Genomic DNA, 14868 nt, shown 5'->3' on the forward strand with positions numbered 1-14868 from the left:
GCAGAGCCATAGTCTGTCTACTCTGTGACAGGAACCTCTTTCTCAGAACTGACAACTGGATCGCGAAGTGGAGATCTCCATCACCAGTTTCTCATTCTCCTTTCTCAAACACTAGAGAGGCAGGCTTTTGTTAGAAAAGCACACGGACTGAAGACAGAGGACAGGAGAAAAACCTGTTTAATTACTAAATGGAAAATATTTCCATAATTCAAAAATTACTTTTTAAATATTAAAGACCCCTTTGAAAATAAGAGAAAAGAAGCATACGTTGCAGCCCTTAGAGCTGTGCTTAGTCAGCTGTGTAATCTAGTAGACAAGACACATTATTCCACATCCATTCCCCTGAGTTACCTACTATACATGTATGAAGCTGTCCAGCTTTTCTCTAAATTCAAATAAGAGAGTTTTTAAAAAGAATGGCATTAACCAAGAAGCTCTACTGAGCACTAGTCAGCCCTAACTCAACCTAACAAATATTCATCTATTACTGGGCATGTTACTGCAGATAGTTATTAAACAAAATAGTAACAAAGTAATATATTTTTTAAATTCTATAATGCTGACAGGTAGATGCATGATTTCTAAGTGTGACACAAAAAAATACAGCTTTGAAAATTCAGATGTAAAGATTAAATAAATCAATGTTTTCTACCAACCAATACTACCGTCTCCCCGAAAATGAGACCTAGCTGGACAATCAGCTGTAATGGTTTTTTTGAAGCAGAAATTAATATAAGACCCGATATTATATTATATTATATTATATTATATTATATTATATTATATTATATTATATTATATTATATTAAACACCCAGTCTTATAGTAAAATAGTAAAATATTAATTTTTGCTCCAAAAGACACATTAAAGCTGACTGTCCGGCTAGGTCTTATTTTTGGGGAAACACGGTAGTATTCAATGCTCGCAAAAAACAAGGCAGAATTTTCCAACTACATTAACCATGTTGAAATGGATTTACATGGTTTGACCCTTAAACAACATGGACTTGAACTGTACAGGTCCACTTTTGTGCAGATTATTTTTCAATAAATACACAGTCAGCCCTCCATATCCCGGGGTTTCACCACCCCGGAATGAATCAACTTTGGATGGAAAGCAGTATTTTCTATTTTCGATCTGCAGTTGAGAATCCACAATGCATTGTTCTATGCCGTTTTATGTAAGGGACTTGATTTTGGTATCCGGGGGGATACCTAGGTATCCTCTGTGGATACCTAGCTAGGGATGACTATGGTTAAGTTTTGAGGGAGTCAAAAGTTATATGCAGATTTTCAACAGCACAGGAGGTCAGAGCCTCAACCCCATGTTGTTCAAGGGTCAAATGTATTTAGTCAATGTCAATATTCTACAGAAGACACACATAGAGTTTATGAAAGAATTTCATGCAATTTGTTTCCATGCTCTCCCAGACGAATAGCTTCCGAAGGCAGGTTGGGCCAGACTAAAGACCAGGCGGGAGGGCAGAGGCAGGGAGGCAGGGGCTTTGGGTCGGAGGAGACAGAAGTCGTCCCCAGCTTTGAAAGGACTGAACCTTGTTGGTTTCCAGGGAGCACCAACTCCTAGCAGCACAGAGCTGGGGCCGCTGATGGCTGCCCGGAGCTGCAGTGCCAGCCAGGCTCCGCGCGAAGAGCCCAGGCCACCGTCCAGGAGATAAGTCCTCACAACAGAAACCTCAGTACGGGGTTGAGAAAGCAAGATCAGGATGGGGAAAAAAATGCAGGGAAGCACATCTCAGGTCAATGTAAGTAAGAATTTTCTGAGAACTAGAGAGGGTTGACAATGACAAGTCTGCTCTGGCTGCCTGACTGTGGCACAGGAATATTCAAAGGCTGAAAGGGGGCCTGGGGCTCATACAAGCACCCCTTGTATCCAAAAAGCTTTTGTCCCTGAGCCTGGATAGCATGTGTGGATCTCACAGAAAACAGTATCACCCAAGTCCACTCGGTGCCTGAGTCTTGAATAGCAAGAGTCTGGGTAGTGACGGATTCATCCCAAATTTTATTTCAAATCTATTCAATTCCTGGGTTCACCGAATCAGTTTGCATCGTAGGTATTTAATAGCAAAGTTGTGCTTGTACTTGCACCGACTGAGTAAAAGTCCAGAAAGTAGAAAAGGACACTTAAACCTTATGCCACCTACACGGTTTCATAAGTCTCTGATAAAACAGGATACGTCTTTTTCTGTCCATCTGTGGATGTTAGAAAAGCACAAACTACAAGAACAATCTAATGGCCTTTATTTGGAAGTCACTGGCATTTTTCTTCTGAGTATGCCAAGTGGTCTCGGGAAGACACGCCTTGCAGTCATTTAAACCAGAAAGCAGCTGAAAGAAAGACGTATTTTCAATTCGTAGAAATGACTACTTTTCAGGTTTTTTTTTTAAAAAAGCATGACATTTCAAAAAGCCACAAGACCAAAAAGCCTGTTTCACTTCATACCACATCAACTAACATAAGCTCACTAAAGACTCAATGATCGGTCGTGGGAACAGACTGAGAGAAGCCGGCATCTCCTTGGGGTTGGAGGAGCAAGAGTAAGCAGACCTTCTACTCAACATAACATCTTCGCTTCCCTCTGGCAGAATCTACCCTGTCAGACCCTAAGCACTGATATCAAAGCCATCTGCATCAGCTTCAAAAAGATAAAAATCGAAAAAGATGAACATGGACACATCTCAAAAAAGCAAGTGCAGGACATGAACAGCATTTAGTTAAAAATCAAAGCACTACTATTCTGTATTATGAGGTAAGAAAATACAAAAGCCTGTTTGAGGGAAGACATGTGACTTAGAAAAGCCTCAGGTATTTTGTTAAAGCATGTGTAGCAAACATTATCACTTATTACACTTGTTCAATGGGTGCAGTACGGCTCATAATACTCTCTTTCGTATTCTTTTGTTATATTTAAAGCTTTTCATAAAAAAATTAAGAACCTTGGAAAGGGTGACCTTAGTAAGTAAAGCTATAAGGATGAATATTACATGAATTTTAAAAGAAAGTTAAATTTCAAAACTTATTAGCAAAGTGTAGCAACAGTACAACATTGAATGCCTGGTGACCAAAAGAAAAAAAAAATTTTTAAAGTAGAATAGCAAAACAACTGAAATTACTCTAGATGATGACCACAAGACACAGGTTAAGTAGATGACAGCACAACTGCAGAGTGGGATTCAGACAAGATTTGAAAACAAAAAGGCAAACCTATGTCGTGAAGTGAGGCAGTCTCAAAGGCACACTGCAGAGTGGGAACAGGCAAGTGATGGCGCAGTGCGTTCATGGTCGGTCCCTCTATAGTCCCAAGGCCCAGCTGCAGCCAGACTGCAGGGCAGGAGGGTGAGGTCAAGCTTCGGGAGCAGCGCAGGCATTTATGTCCTTTCCCCTCTGCTCATCCATTTGCACAGCTGTCCTTCTGAGTCCCGGCCCTGAAGCTGGAGTCCCATCACTGCAGTTAGGACGGCAGTGGTTTCTGTTCTCTTGTACATTCGGTCACCAGTGTTTGGCATTTTGTGAATTGGCATCCTCTGACCTGCTCTAGCAGAATGTGGTCAGCCTTGGGGGCCTGTCAGGACTCAGGGCACCCCTGCCAACACCCTGGCATTCTGCAACACCCTGGAGAGCCAGAGGTCCTTTCTTTGTGCTCACTGTGTAGAGTCTGTTCTTTGCCCAGTAGCAATAGCTCTGATTTCAACATGGTACTCTGCATAAATCTTTCATTTGCCAGGTAGTCCTGCTGCCCTGCAGCCCCCCGGGGTCCCTACCAGAACCCCTACTTCTGTGCTCCAAGGGACCAGGGGTTCTGTCAACCCCGCCCTTCGGCTTCCATCATCCCCATATCAGATTAAGCCTGTTCAATCCTCCCACCGCGGCAAGCCGCACCCTTTATGGAAGTGACCACAGGGCTGTCTGGAGGACAGTTGCTGGCCACCTACCCTGCCCTCTCCCATGTCCAGCAGCACCAGCGAAGCTGCAAAGCTGCAAAGCTAAAACCTATTTTGGTAGCTGTGAGTGCCACAGCGGCCTCCTCCTCACCTCTGCTGACAACTGTTCTTGTCACAACTCCGCCTCCAGCTGCACTGCTCTCTGCTCCCAGCTCCACCTCCTCTCCCTGACCCCAGGCAAGACCTCTGTACAGAGTGTGTCCTCCAGAGAAAAACCTCCTCAGGGAAGCCCGCCTACTTCCACAGCTCCAATTAGTACTCAGGGCACAAACACAATAACCAAAAGCAAGACCATTAATATAAATTTCAGGGTGCTGGAGGACAGGGGAACGAGATGGGGAGAGGGCCCTAGTATGACTAATATTGCACTAATGTTTATTTTCTGTATACACTGTGTGAACGATAGTTTCAAAGTAAGTTTCTATAACAAAAAATCCTTCAATGAGTTTTTGTGGTCCTAAGGAGTGAAGCCTAAAACCGAAGGCCGTGGCTGGCCACTACACCCAGCCTGACAAGCATCACGGGACCTCTCTTTCCCCTGCTTCCTGTGCTCCAACCACACTCTTCGGTTTTTTTCATACCCTATCTTTTCACCTGGGGACCTTCGCATGCTATGTCCTTTGTATATACTTCCTCCCTATTGTCACCTTGCAAAACTCCTACCCTGCATCAAACATCACCCCCAAACTTGAACTTCATCAGAGGCAGGCACTGCTTTAATCAAGCACGAGTTTAATCAGGTTGGTCTTCCTTCACCTTCCTGTTCCCATTCCTGTAGGATTCCTCCTCTCAGGCGACTACAGGGGCAAGGATGACGTCCATCTGGCCTATCACCTTGTCCAGCACCCAGGACAGGGCCTGCCATGAACTGAACACACTGAGGAGCTCATTTACTCTTTAACAGACTTTTTCTGGAGCAGTTTTAGTTTACAGAAAACTTAAGGAGAAAGTATACACCTTGCATTATTGTAGTACATTGGGTTACAATTGAGATCCAGCATTGTTATCTTATTATTAACTAAAGTCCACAGTGTACCTTAGGGTTTTCTCTTCTTGTGCATTCTAAGGATTTGGACAAATTTACAAGGACATGTAAATTTACAAGGACTTATAGTGTCATCAAAAATAGTTTTGCTTCCCTAAATATTCTGTGCTCTTCCTGTTCATTCCTTTCTCACCCCCCAATCCTTCGCAACCTCTGCCTTTCTTCCTGTTTCCATAGTTTTGCCTTTTCTAGAATGTCACCAGAGTAGGAATCATATAGTATGTAGTCTTTTCAGACGGGCTCCTTTCACTTAGTAATAATACGCATTTAAGGTTACTCCACGTCTTTTCATGGCTTTCATGAGAGCTCACTTTTTTTGGCACTGAATAATATTCCATTACCTGCATGTATCATAGTTTGTGAATCCATTCACCTACTGAAGGATATATTGGTGGCTTCCAAGTTTTGGCACTTATGAATAAAGCTGCTATAAATATCTGTGTGCAGGTTTTTGTGTAGTCGTAAGTTTTCATCTCCTTTGGGTAAATGTCAAGGAACGTGATTACTGGATCCTCTGGTAAGAGTAGATTTAATTTTGTACCATTTTGCAATGAGAATTCCTATTGCTCCATATCCTTGCCAGCATTTGGTGGTAGTATCAGTGTTTCAGATTTGGGCCATTCAGATAGGTGTGCAGTGGGAATTCATCTACTTTTTACGGAGGGAGGTGAGGAAGACACCGAACATGTTTTTTTCAGACTCATTGGGCCTTGGTTTCACTTGGGTGGCTTTTTACAAATATACCAGGATTAATTCATGCCTGCGAAATCTACATGTGCTGACCTGAGGTAGCCTCTAGCATTTCTGTGTTGTTTGTTATTTTTTAAATTCTGCCATTGATTTTGAAGCACAGCTAGGGTTTGAGAACTACTGATTCAACCAGGGAACCAAACATTGCTGACAACTCAATTCTGACATATCTTACTTGTGCTTTTACTTAGACTGGGGAGTCTCTGGTGAGATTAGATTTATGTTAAGTGCTGTAATGGAGAGGACAAAATTATAATCATCTCTAGATCCCCAGTTCCCAACACAGTGTTTCTGACATAGTAAACGCTTTAAAAAATAATACAAATCTCACCTGTAACTTATTTTAAAACTATCTAAGAATAGATAATTTTGGGGAATACACAGTGCAAAAACTGTATGAAGTGGAACACATTCATTTTTCTTTTCACTCTGTAAAGGACCACATACTACAGATCAGGCCTCATAACAATGGGACAGGGGGCATGTGAGTTTCCTTCTGTAAATTCTAAAACCATCCGATAACTGTGTGTAGATCTGAGGTTTTATCAGATTGAGCTGCAGAGGACCACCGGTTCAGCAGGAAATCACGAAGACAAGCAATCATTCCCCAAAGCTACTGTGTTTCCCCAAAGATAAGACCTAGCCGGACCATCAGCTCTAATGCGTCTTTTGGAGCAAAAATTAACATTAGACCCCATATATGCTTTCTTAGCATATATGTTATGTTATATTATATTATACTATACTATACTATACCCGGTCTTATATTAAAATAAGACGGGTCTTACATTAATTTTTGCTCCAAAAGACACATTAGAGCTGATGGTCCGGCTAGGTCTTATTTTTAGGGAAACACGGTAATTCATGTGGGCCCAGCCAGGAAGGGTTTTCTTTTGACAATACATAATTCTGAAGCCAACTAAGATCCTGATATAGCAGTTCTAGGGTAGAACCTAAAATTTCAGCCAAGTTTAGAAAGCTGGTTAGAGTCAGCTCTCCCCATTTTTATTCCCAATAGCCATATTCTAAGCTTCTAGTATGATTCTTTGGAATTTCTTCAAAACTCTATGCACAATCTAATTTCTAAAATGATTAACACAGACAGATTCTAATGAACAAGAAAGTTATGTTCCAATAATGATTGTTCAAAATTCTGAATATTTTCCTGTAGAATAATATAATGGACTATGACTGGAAAAGACCACTTATGATCTACCTACTACTTATAAGAATGTCGTATGAAAAATAAGCCTTGGGTTCTAAGTTGGGATGCTAAGAAAGCATTTCCCCAAGTCCATGTTGTTTCTAGACTCTGGATTTCATTTCAGTCCTCACTCTCTGCTTAGTTCCACAATGGGACTCTATTAACTCTACAGGCAAAATCAAAAGTAATCAATCAGATTATTTTGTTTCTATATACTTGTCAGAAAAAAAAAAAAAGTGATTTTTACATGAATCCGTTTCTGCTGGCTCCAAATTCTGTGTGTATAACCTGAAATAAACCTTTCCTTCAGAAACTCTCCTTCAGATTGCCCCAACCTGTCTCCAATCTCCTCTGGACATTGCAGGCCACACAGAAACCACCATGAACTCTACACTGCGCCCCACTTCCTGTCCTTTGTGATTCTGCGCCAGGGCTTCGTGAGTCCCTTGCTGTAAAATTCAGATGTCTGCAATAGTCAGAAGGATCAGAAAATGCTTCAGAGAAGAATTTATAGGCACTTACCGCCTACATTAACTTGTCTGAAAATGTCACTCTAAACACCCCAAATTCTTTACTATTACACCACTCTTCTCCATAAAACACTGAGGAGAGTGCAAGGGAATTCAAGAGTGTCAACTTCATTTATAAAATACTGACCTCGGAATGTCATTTGATGATTTAATAAAAACATGAAAGCAGCTCATAGAACATTACATATTCTTAAGGAGCTCAAACTTAAATCTAATTTAAAACTCATCTATCGGCTCAGATCAATGACAAATGTTAAATCAAATGTCTTTCTCTATCCTTTTTCTCCTAATTTCCTCCTCTTGAATAAGTGTTCTAGTCCCAAGTACATGACAATGATTGTTCAGACTACAACTGTCACAGGAGGACCAGAGGTCACTTAGAGATACAGGAAACGCCAAAACCTGCTGGTGAGCTCCTTTCAAGCTTTCTGACCATTCCTTCAATATTCATCATTCACTGCCTTATCCGGCCATTGTTCCTACAAGAATAACAGTGACAGTACCTGCTGTGTAACAAGCATTCATTAAGCACTTTACATACACTTTCTCTTTTCACATTCACGGAAGTGTCCCACTTTAATGAAACAGGACACCTGTGACAGAGAAGGGAGTTATCAGGATGCCCACGGCCTCAGAACCCTGTCTCTCATCTGTCTCAACAGCATCTACTGGGCACCTCCTGTGCCAGGAGCTTTATCTGTCCCTATAACATCTCTCCTGCACTTAAATAATACCTGGTATCAAGTCTCCCTCCTTCCAACACCCCCTCTTCCAAGAGGAATCCTAAATCACATCCAATCGTTTCACTCTCCTGATTCAACAACTTTTTGTGGATTAAGTCATTCAGTCAAATATTTGCCACTGCGGGTACAAGAGTGAAGATGGCAGGTAAGGTCCTGACATTCTTAGGAGTGGGAGGTAGCTGTGAAGGAATGCGCAGATAATTAAAGTGAGGTGCCACGATGATGGCCTAATGACTGACAGAGCTCAGCCAGTCCCGAAAGGCCCCAGAGAAGTGACGGTGCAGCCTGGATCAAAGAAATTAGAATGTCCCAAGCACAGGAAGTCAGGGAAAGAGCTGTAGGCCCACAGCTGGCACTGAGGCCCCAGGGCAGGAGCCAGTGTGGCACATTCCGGGCAGGAACGAAGCCAGGGCCTGGAGACTGAGAAGCAGAGGGCAGCAGGAGCCAGACCGTGGGGTACTAAGTGGACAGTTGGGAGTTTGGTTTGTTCCAAGTGAGATTGGAGTGGCATGGGCCAACAGACATTTTTAAACACTGCTCTGGTTGCTGGGAAGAAAATGAATGGTGTGGGGGGGGAGGGTAGCAGAAGAGTGTGTACCCGGTCCCACAAGGATGCCTGTGACAAGCAGTCACAACGGGGGTTGGGCCAGCAGAGGATACGGCCTGCGTCAACTGCCCCCGCCCTCCTTGGTTAAGAGTCTAACTGTTCTGACAGTCTCAGGAACATGCATGAAGCCAGCAAACTGGGACAGCAGCTGGCAGCACAATTTCTCCACGCTTTACTGGTCTGGACCCCAAGAAAGGCACCTGACTCTGGAAGGAGGCTAGTACTTATGGCTAGTGCTCTCCGAGCGCCATGACAGTCACTACCAAGCAGGCTACAGGCCAGCATCTTACAATTGGTTTTACTCCCCAATTTCAAATCTTTGCATGAAATTTTGTCTTTTGCCAAAAAAAGGCAACAAAAGGGGAGATACACATCCATGCATTTGTAAAGGCATCTGTAGACCTGAGGGTCTTCTGTACCGCCAGCCTACTCAACAAAAGAGCACGTCAGGGACAGAGACTTCAGTGTCCCCACCACCTAGAAGCTTGGTCCTCACGGCCCTGCTCTTATCCTCCATTTTCCTAAGTCTTTAAGTTTCCTCTTGCTCTTCAATACTGTCAGGGATTCCTACTGAGCCTGCCCAGGACGTTCAGTTACACTTATCTGTATGACTGCAGAAATCTCATCTCTAAAGAAGCCTATAAGATTATCGGGTGAATATTTAAATCTCCTTGGTTATTGCAGGGTCAGCAATCACCACAGAGACCTTGATTTACTTACCTAAGTAGTGTGGAGGGTGAAATGCCACAGGCTTACTAGTCGCTGAATAATATCCAATTGCTCTCTTAAATCGAATAACTTTGTCATCTGTTCTAGACTGAAACAAACATAGGAAAACCTCTGTAAATTAGAATGCCACTGGTCACATATTTCAACATATTTTTATAATTCAGTACACGAATAATAATCTGTAGTCATTCAAGCTAAATAGGAGTTTAGAATGACATTGAAATCTTTAAGGAGAATCAACAGTTGACACAGAACCTGAAGCAGGAGGTAGAGACAGGGGTTCTGGGACGCAGCCCTCAACTTCTCCTTGTCCCTGAGATGCTTCACTGTCCATGTTCAACATGTGGGCAGCGGTTTTAGCACCTCAGGGAGTAGACAGGAAACCACACAAACTTTACCGCTTTTACTAACTCCGGCCCCTCAAATTCCTTAATTTCCACAAAGGAAGAAGAAACCCCTGACCATCACCTGAAGGCAAGGACAGGTCAGAGATTCACAATTCCATATGACCATCTTGATACATCTGTCTTCTTAGAAATCCTATTAAGTTATGACGATGACTCTAGGAGCAACAGAGACCTTCCCACTGGCCTCCGTCAGCCCCTCCTCTGTGCAGGCCAGAGGGGCGGCTGGAGAAGCGAAGTGAGGTCCTGACAGCCGAGCAAGCCCTCCCTGGACATGGCGAGCCAGCATGTGCCTCTCAAGTTTCTTCCAAACCCGACACACACCAGTGTGCCAAGTGCTTCCCGGGAGCCTGCACTTCTACCTGAGAATGCTGGAAAACATCTTTAGCAATGGCATCCAAGTCGGAGGTGTCCTGGATGTTGCGGACGTAGTCAGCCACAGCCTTGATCACCACGTCACATGGCGGCAAGACCAGCTGGTGGGCCCGGACCTAAGAAGGCAAACACAGGTGTCAACATGCAAATCCCAAAGCCAGGGCTCAGGAAACTCCAGGCAGTTTCCTCAGTCTCCCACGGGCCTGATGATTACCCATCTGTGAGCGCCTCGCCCTAACACTGGATCTCCCTTTCAGTTGCTGAAATACAGCCCCGTGAGGTGAAGGACCACTCCCAGCGGTGGTGGGCAGGGTGCACAGCTCCGCAGCGCGGAGCCTTGGGGTCTCATACAAATACAAGAGGGCACAGAGACGAAGGCTCCGTGCCGCACACTTGTGCATCCTGCCCACCACCGCTGGAAGAGTGGGATGTTCCAGGGCAGTCGGCTGACCTCAGGCCAAGCTTGTTACCCTGAATTATTCAGACGGGCTCAATGTCATCACAGGGTTCTCCAATGTGGGAAGGGAGGTGGAAAAGCTGGCTTCAGACATGAGGTGTAAGGACTCCACCAGCCACTGCTGGCTTTGACAGTGCAGGAAGGGCCACCAGCCAAGGTGTGCAGCCACCTCCAGAAGCTGGAAAAGGCAGGAAATATTCTCCCTGAGCCTCCAGCAGGAATGTGGACCTGCCAAAACCTTGATTTCAGCTCAGTGAGATCCACTGTGGACTTGTGACCTCTAGAACTTTAACATAATTTTGTGTAGTTTTGAGACACAGGAAAGGAAGGAAGGAAGGAAGGAAGGAAGGAAGGAAGGAAGGAAGGAAGGAAGGAAGGAAGGAAGGAAGGAAGGAAGGAAGGAAGGAAAGAAGGAAAGACAGACAGACAGACAGAAAGAAAGACAGACAGAAAGAAAGAAAGACAGAAAGAAAGACAGACAGACAGACAGAAAGAAAAAAGAAAGAAAGAAAGAAAGAAAGAAAGAAAGAAAGAAAGAAAGAAAGAAAGAAAGAAAAGATTAGAAAAACTCAACTTAAGTAAATGGAACAGAAGAAACATCTGGAAAAATAGATGTTTCTACTTTTAAGTTATGCAACTTTTCAGATGCACAAGACTACATTCAATTTCCTCTAAAAAAAAATAAAGTAAAAAAAGCCACAGATTTTTCTTAAAATGGTGTTTCCCGTGTTGGGGTAGCTGCTCTCCTCTCCCAGGAAGGCACATCCCTGGTAATGGGCCGCACACACCCAGCGCTGTCTATGGATGCAGACCACACACACATTCCTAGGAAGCTAACTCCCCCCATGGAAAAGTAGAAAACCTCTGACACACACACACCTGCCCCACGGTGAAGAAGTCCCTGGAACAGCGTGTTCCAGCCAGTATGGGACACATGGAAGTTCTGTCCACTACCCATCTCTGGGGCGATTAACTGTCCCACAGCAGGGCAGGTGGGAGGGCCAGCTGGTGGCAGCTCGGGGATATGGAGTCAGGACAGAACCCCGAGTGTCCTGCACTTGGCAGAATGTGGCATTTTCCCCTCAGCACACACCATAGGGACAGGGACCGGACAGCCATGCCTGAGACTCTCCCACTGCAGTTGAGGGTAGTTGGCCATGCATTGTGGCATTGTAAAAACCTAGAATTACCTAATTATGCTGCATACAATACTAGAAAGGCGGGTCATTTTAGAAGGATTTTATACACAAAACAAATAAATGACAGTTAACATGGATATAAAAAGCCCAAAATACGAAAAGGGCTTTTCGCAGGGGTGGGGAACTAACGGGGTGCTGCCAAGCTGCCTCTTCCAGGGGTGTACACCCTGACACCGGGAACCACAAACTCCCACACACTGCAAGTGAAATGAGTTCGCTGCTTCTGTTCCTGTGGATATGCTTCTCTTCATTACCCGTAGCCCCGACGACACTGGCTAACAGATCCCTGAAGTGCACAGATCCTATAATTAAAAGACCCCTAAATCCTTCAGCATGGCTAATTAAACCACCACAAACCTGCATCCTTTACAACTGCCCCACGGCCTGGCCTCCTTCCTCATACCCACGTACCCCTTGCCTCCCCACTTCACTCCTAATCTAGCCTTCCTAATCCAGTTCCCATTGCACTGCCATCTTCCTGGTCCTCAGGGCAGAACCTGGCAGCACTGGCATGGCGGCCCCACCCCAGGAAAGCCCGAGAGACAGCATGCAGCACCGCAGGGCACAAACGGAAGGCCTCACTGCACGTGAGAGGCTTTTACTTAGGAAGAACGAGCACATGAAATGAACTCAGATGGTACTAAAGTTTACCAAAGGACTTACCTTAGAATTCCATTTCATAATAAGATTCCCAGTACATTTAAGTATAGACATGTTTACAAACAAACATCCAATTTATTAAGCTTTTGACACTCCTGGTAACTTTTAATTTATACTTTCTTTTAAAGTCTTGCCACAATGGTTATATGGAGGTAATCACCCATTCCTGTTATAAACTGAGTGCCAACAGAACCAATTAAATGGGGAAAGAAAATATAAAAACCCTAAAAATCCTGGCCACTGTAAATATGACTCTCTGTATCTACGCGCGCACACAAACACACGCACGCACGCACATACCATATACATGAGGTATTTATCTACATACGTTCAACTGGGGGAAAAACGCAGAGACTTGTTGACCCACAAAAGTGCCATACCTTATGTTGCTAAACCTTCCCAAAGACACTCTAGAATAGCATCAGGCTCTCCCGTTGCAGCAGTAACTAGAGGAGAGTTACAGGGATCTGTCCTTGTCTGTGCTCATAAAAACAAAATTAACACTCAAACCAAATAAATGAAGTGTTTGATGCTTCAAGACAGACATCAAAATATTTTAATTTGAGCCTCATTTCTTCTATTTTCTTTTCTTAAGAGCTGTTGTGTTTTCACTTTAGCTCAAAAGTTGAAGTTTAGGAAAAAACTAAAGTCAAATGAATTGCAAAATATCTAAAATAAAGTTGGAAACATATGTACTTTCTGTCTCTAAAGACAGAAAACAAATTCTATTTAATTAAAAGACATTATGTAATCAATTGCCTTTTTATGGCACTTTGTGGCAATTTCGGTTGTTAGTTATTTGCTTTGCAAGTAAAGAAACAAAAATTTGGAGCTGGATAAAAGATCTCCAAGACATTGTATAAACTCGCCACTTTGCTTCCAGGAAGGATAACTAAATAATACATAGATACTGTTTGTGTGGAAACTGGTGATAACTACCTCTACACAAAACATCCTCTCGCAGGAAAGACTTTCACTTTTAGCATCTTCTTTCCCCCAGTTTCCTACTGAAAGCGTGCACTGCTGTCTCCTCTGGGCCATGGACAGGTGGGAATGCTGTGGAAGGCACTCAGTGAGGGCAGGTCCACCTGGGGCTTGGCCTGTGCTGGTCCTTCCACCTGGCGCCGGCCTCACTTCTCTGTCAGGATCCCTGAGCCAGCAGACACCCTCCTCTGCCATCCATGACAATCCCATGTGCCACTCTTGACGGCCTCTACTTTGTACTGAATTCTGAGCCTCTCAGGAGCCCCAGGGCTGGGTTGGGGCATGGGTCCAAGGCATCTGCCTGCAGGCACCTGGCCGGCCACCCTCCAGGACCTGTCCAAACACCTGCCACACTCCTGCCCCCGTTAACCAGTGTGGGCCCTGCACCATCTCCAAGTGACGGGACACCAGCACGAACCTCCTGAACAAGCGGGAGGTACGGCCATGTACCCACAGAAGTCCTCAGAAGCCCACCACACAAACCCTCAGAGAGACTTCCACGGGCAGTCTACACTGTAGCCAGTGCCAGCTACCACCGACAGAGACAACCTCTGATTCTTTAGAGTCCCTGATTTCCTTCAGCACCTCAAGGGGCGCAACAAGAAGCTCAGAAACATCTACATTATAAGAACATCTGAAACCCAAAGAAAATCTCTTCCACACTCCTAAAAGCAAAATAATGAAGGGTTCCTGCTTAAAAAAAATCAATTTTTGTTGTTGCTTAGTATTTCCCTGCTTAAAATTCTGTAGTCTCATCTTGGTTATTTTAAAAATCAAATACCGTTCTACAGCTGTGGATTTATTTAAATAGTACACAGTAGTTACCATATTATATTTCAAATCACATTACACCCACCATGCCACAGTAGCAAAGGATTCAATTAAAATCCAAAGTTCAGGTGACATGTCGATTAAAAACTCTCCAAAGCTTTCAAAAATGTACTACTCAAAAGGATAATCTGACAGGGGCTTAACTTTCTCATGATATAAATGAAATGTTTCTAATAACGTGGCAGGTCTCCCATCAGGTGAACAGCTCACCTCCTTGGTTACTGCTCAGGGTCTGCACGTTGACAGCACGTGCTGATCACAGCAGAATACGCATTCAACAGATGTGGTTGGCGATTATCAGACTTACAGGAAAATCCAGGCACCATATGTGTTGTATCATACATTAACGTATTATACTACAGACATGAAGACCTGTGGAATTTTGTTTTAA

At 43.9% G+C, this 14868-nt stretch overlaps 1 protein-coding gene across 3 annotated transcripts in view; it reads right to left on the bottom strand.

Moving 5' to 3' along the window:
• Window positions 1-14868, bottom strand: part of FAM120A (family with sequence similarity 120 member A) — a 103194-nt gene that overhangs the window by 53976 nt on the left and 34350 nt on the right. For all 3 annotated transcript variants that reach the window (XM_081066536.1, XM_081066535.1, XM_081066534.1), the window contains exons 4-5: window positions 10334-10462; window positions 9559-9655 (exon numbers count right to left, since the gene is read on the bottom strand). In XM_081066536.1, coding sequence (XP_080922662.1) covers window positions 9559-9655; window positions 10334-10462 — 226 coding nt within the window. The remainder of the gene's footprint in view (window positions 1-9558; window positions 9656-10333; window positions 10463-14868) is intronic.

Source organism: Rhinolophus hipposideros (assembly GCF_964194185.1).
Source record: "Rhinolophus hipposideros genome assembly, chromosome: 11".
Taxonomy (NCBI): Eukaryota; Metazoa; Chordata; class Mammalia; order Chiroptera; family Rhinolophidae; genus Rhinolophus; species Rhinolophus hipposideros.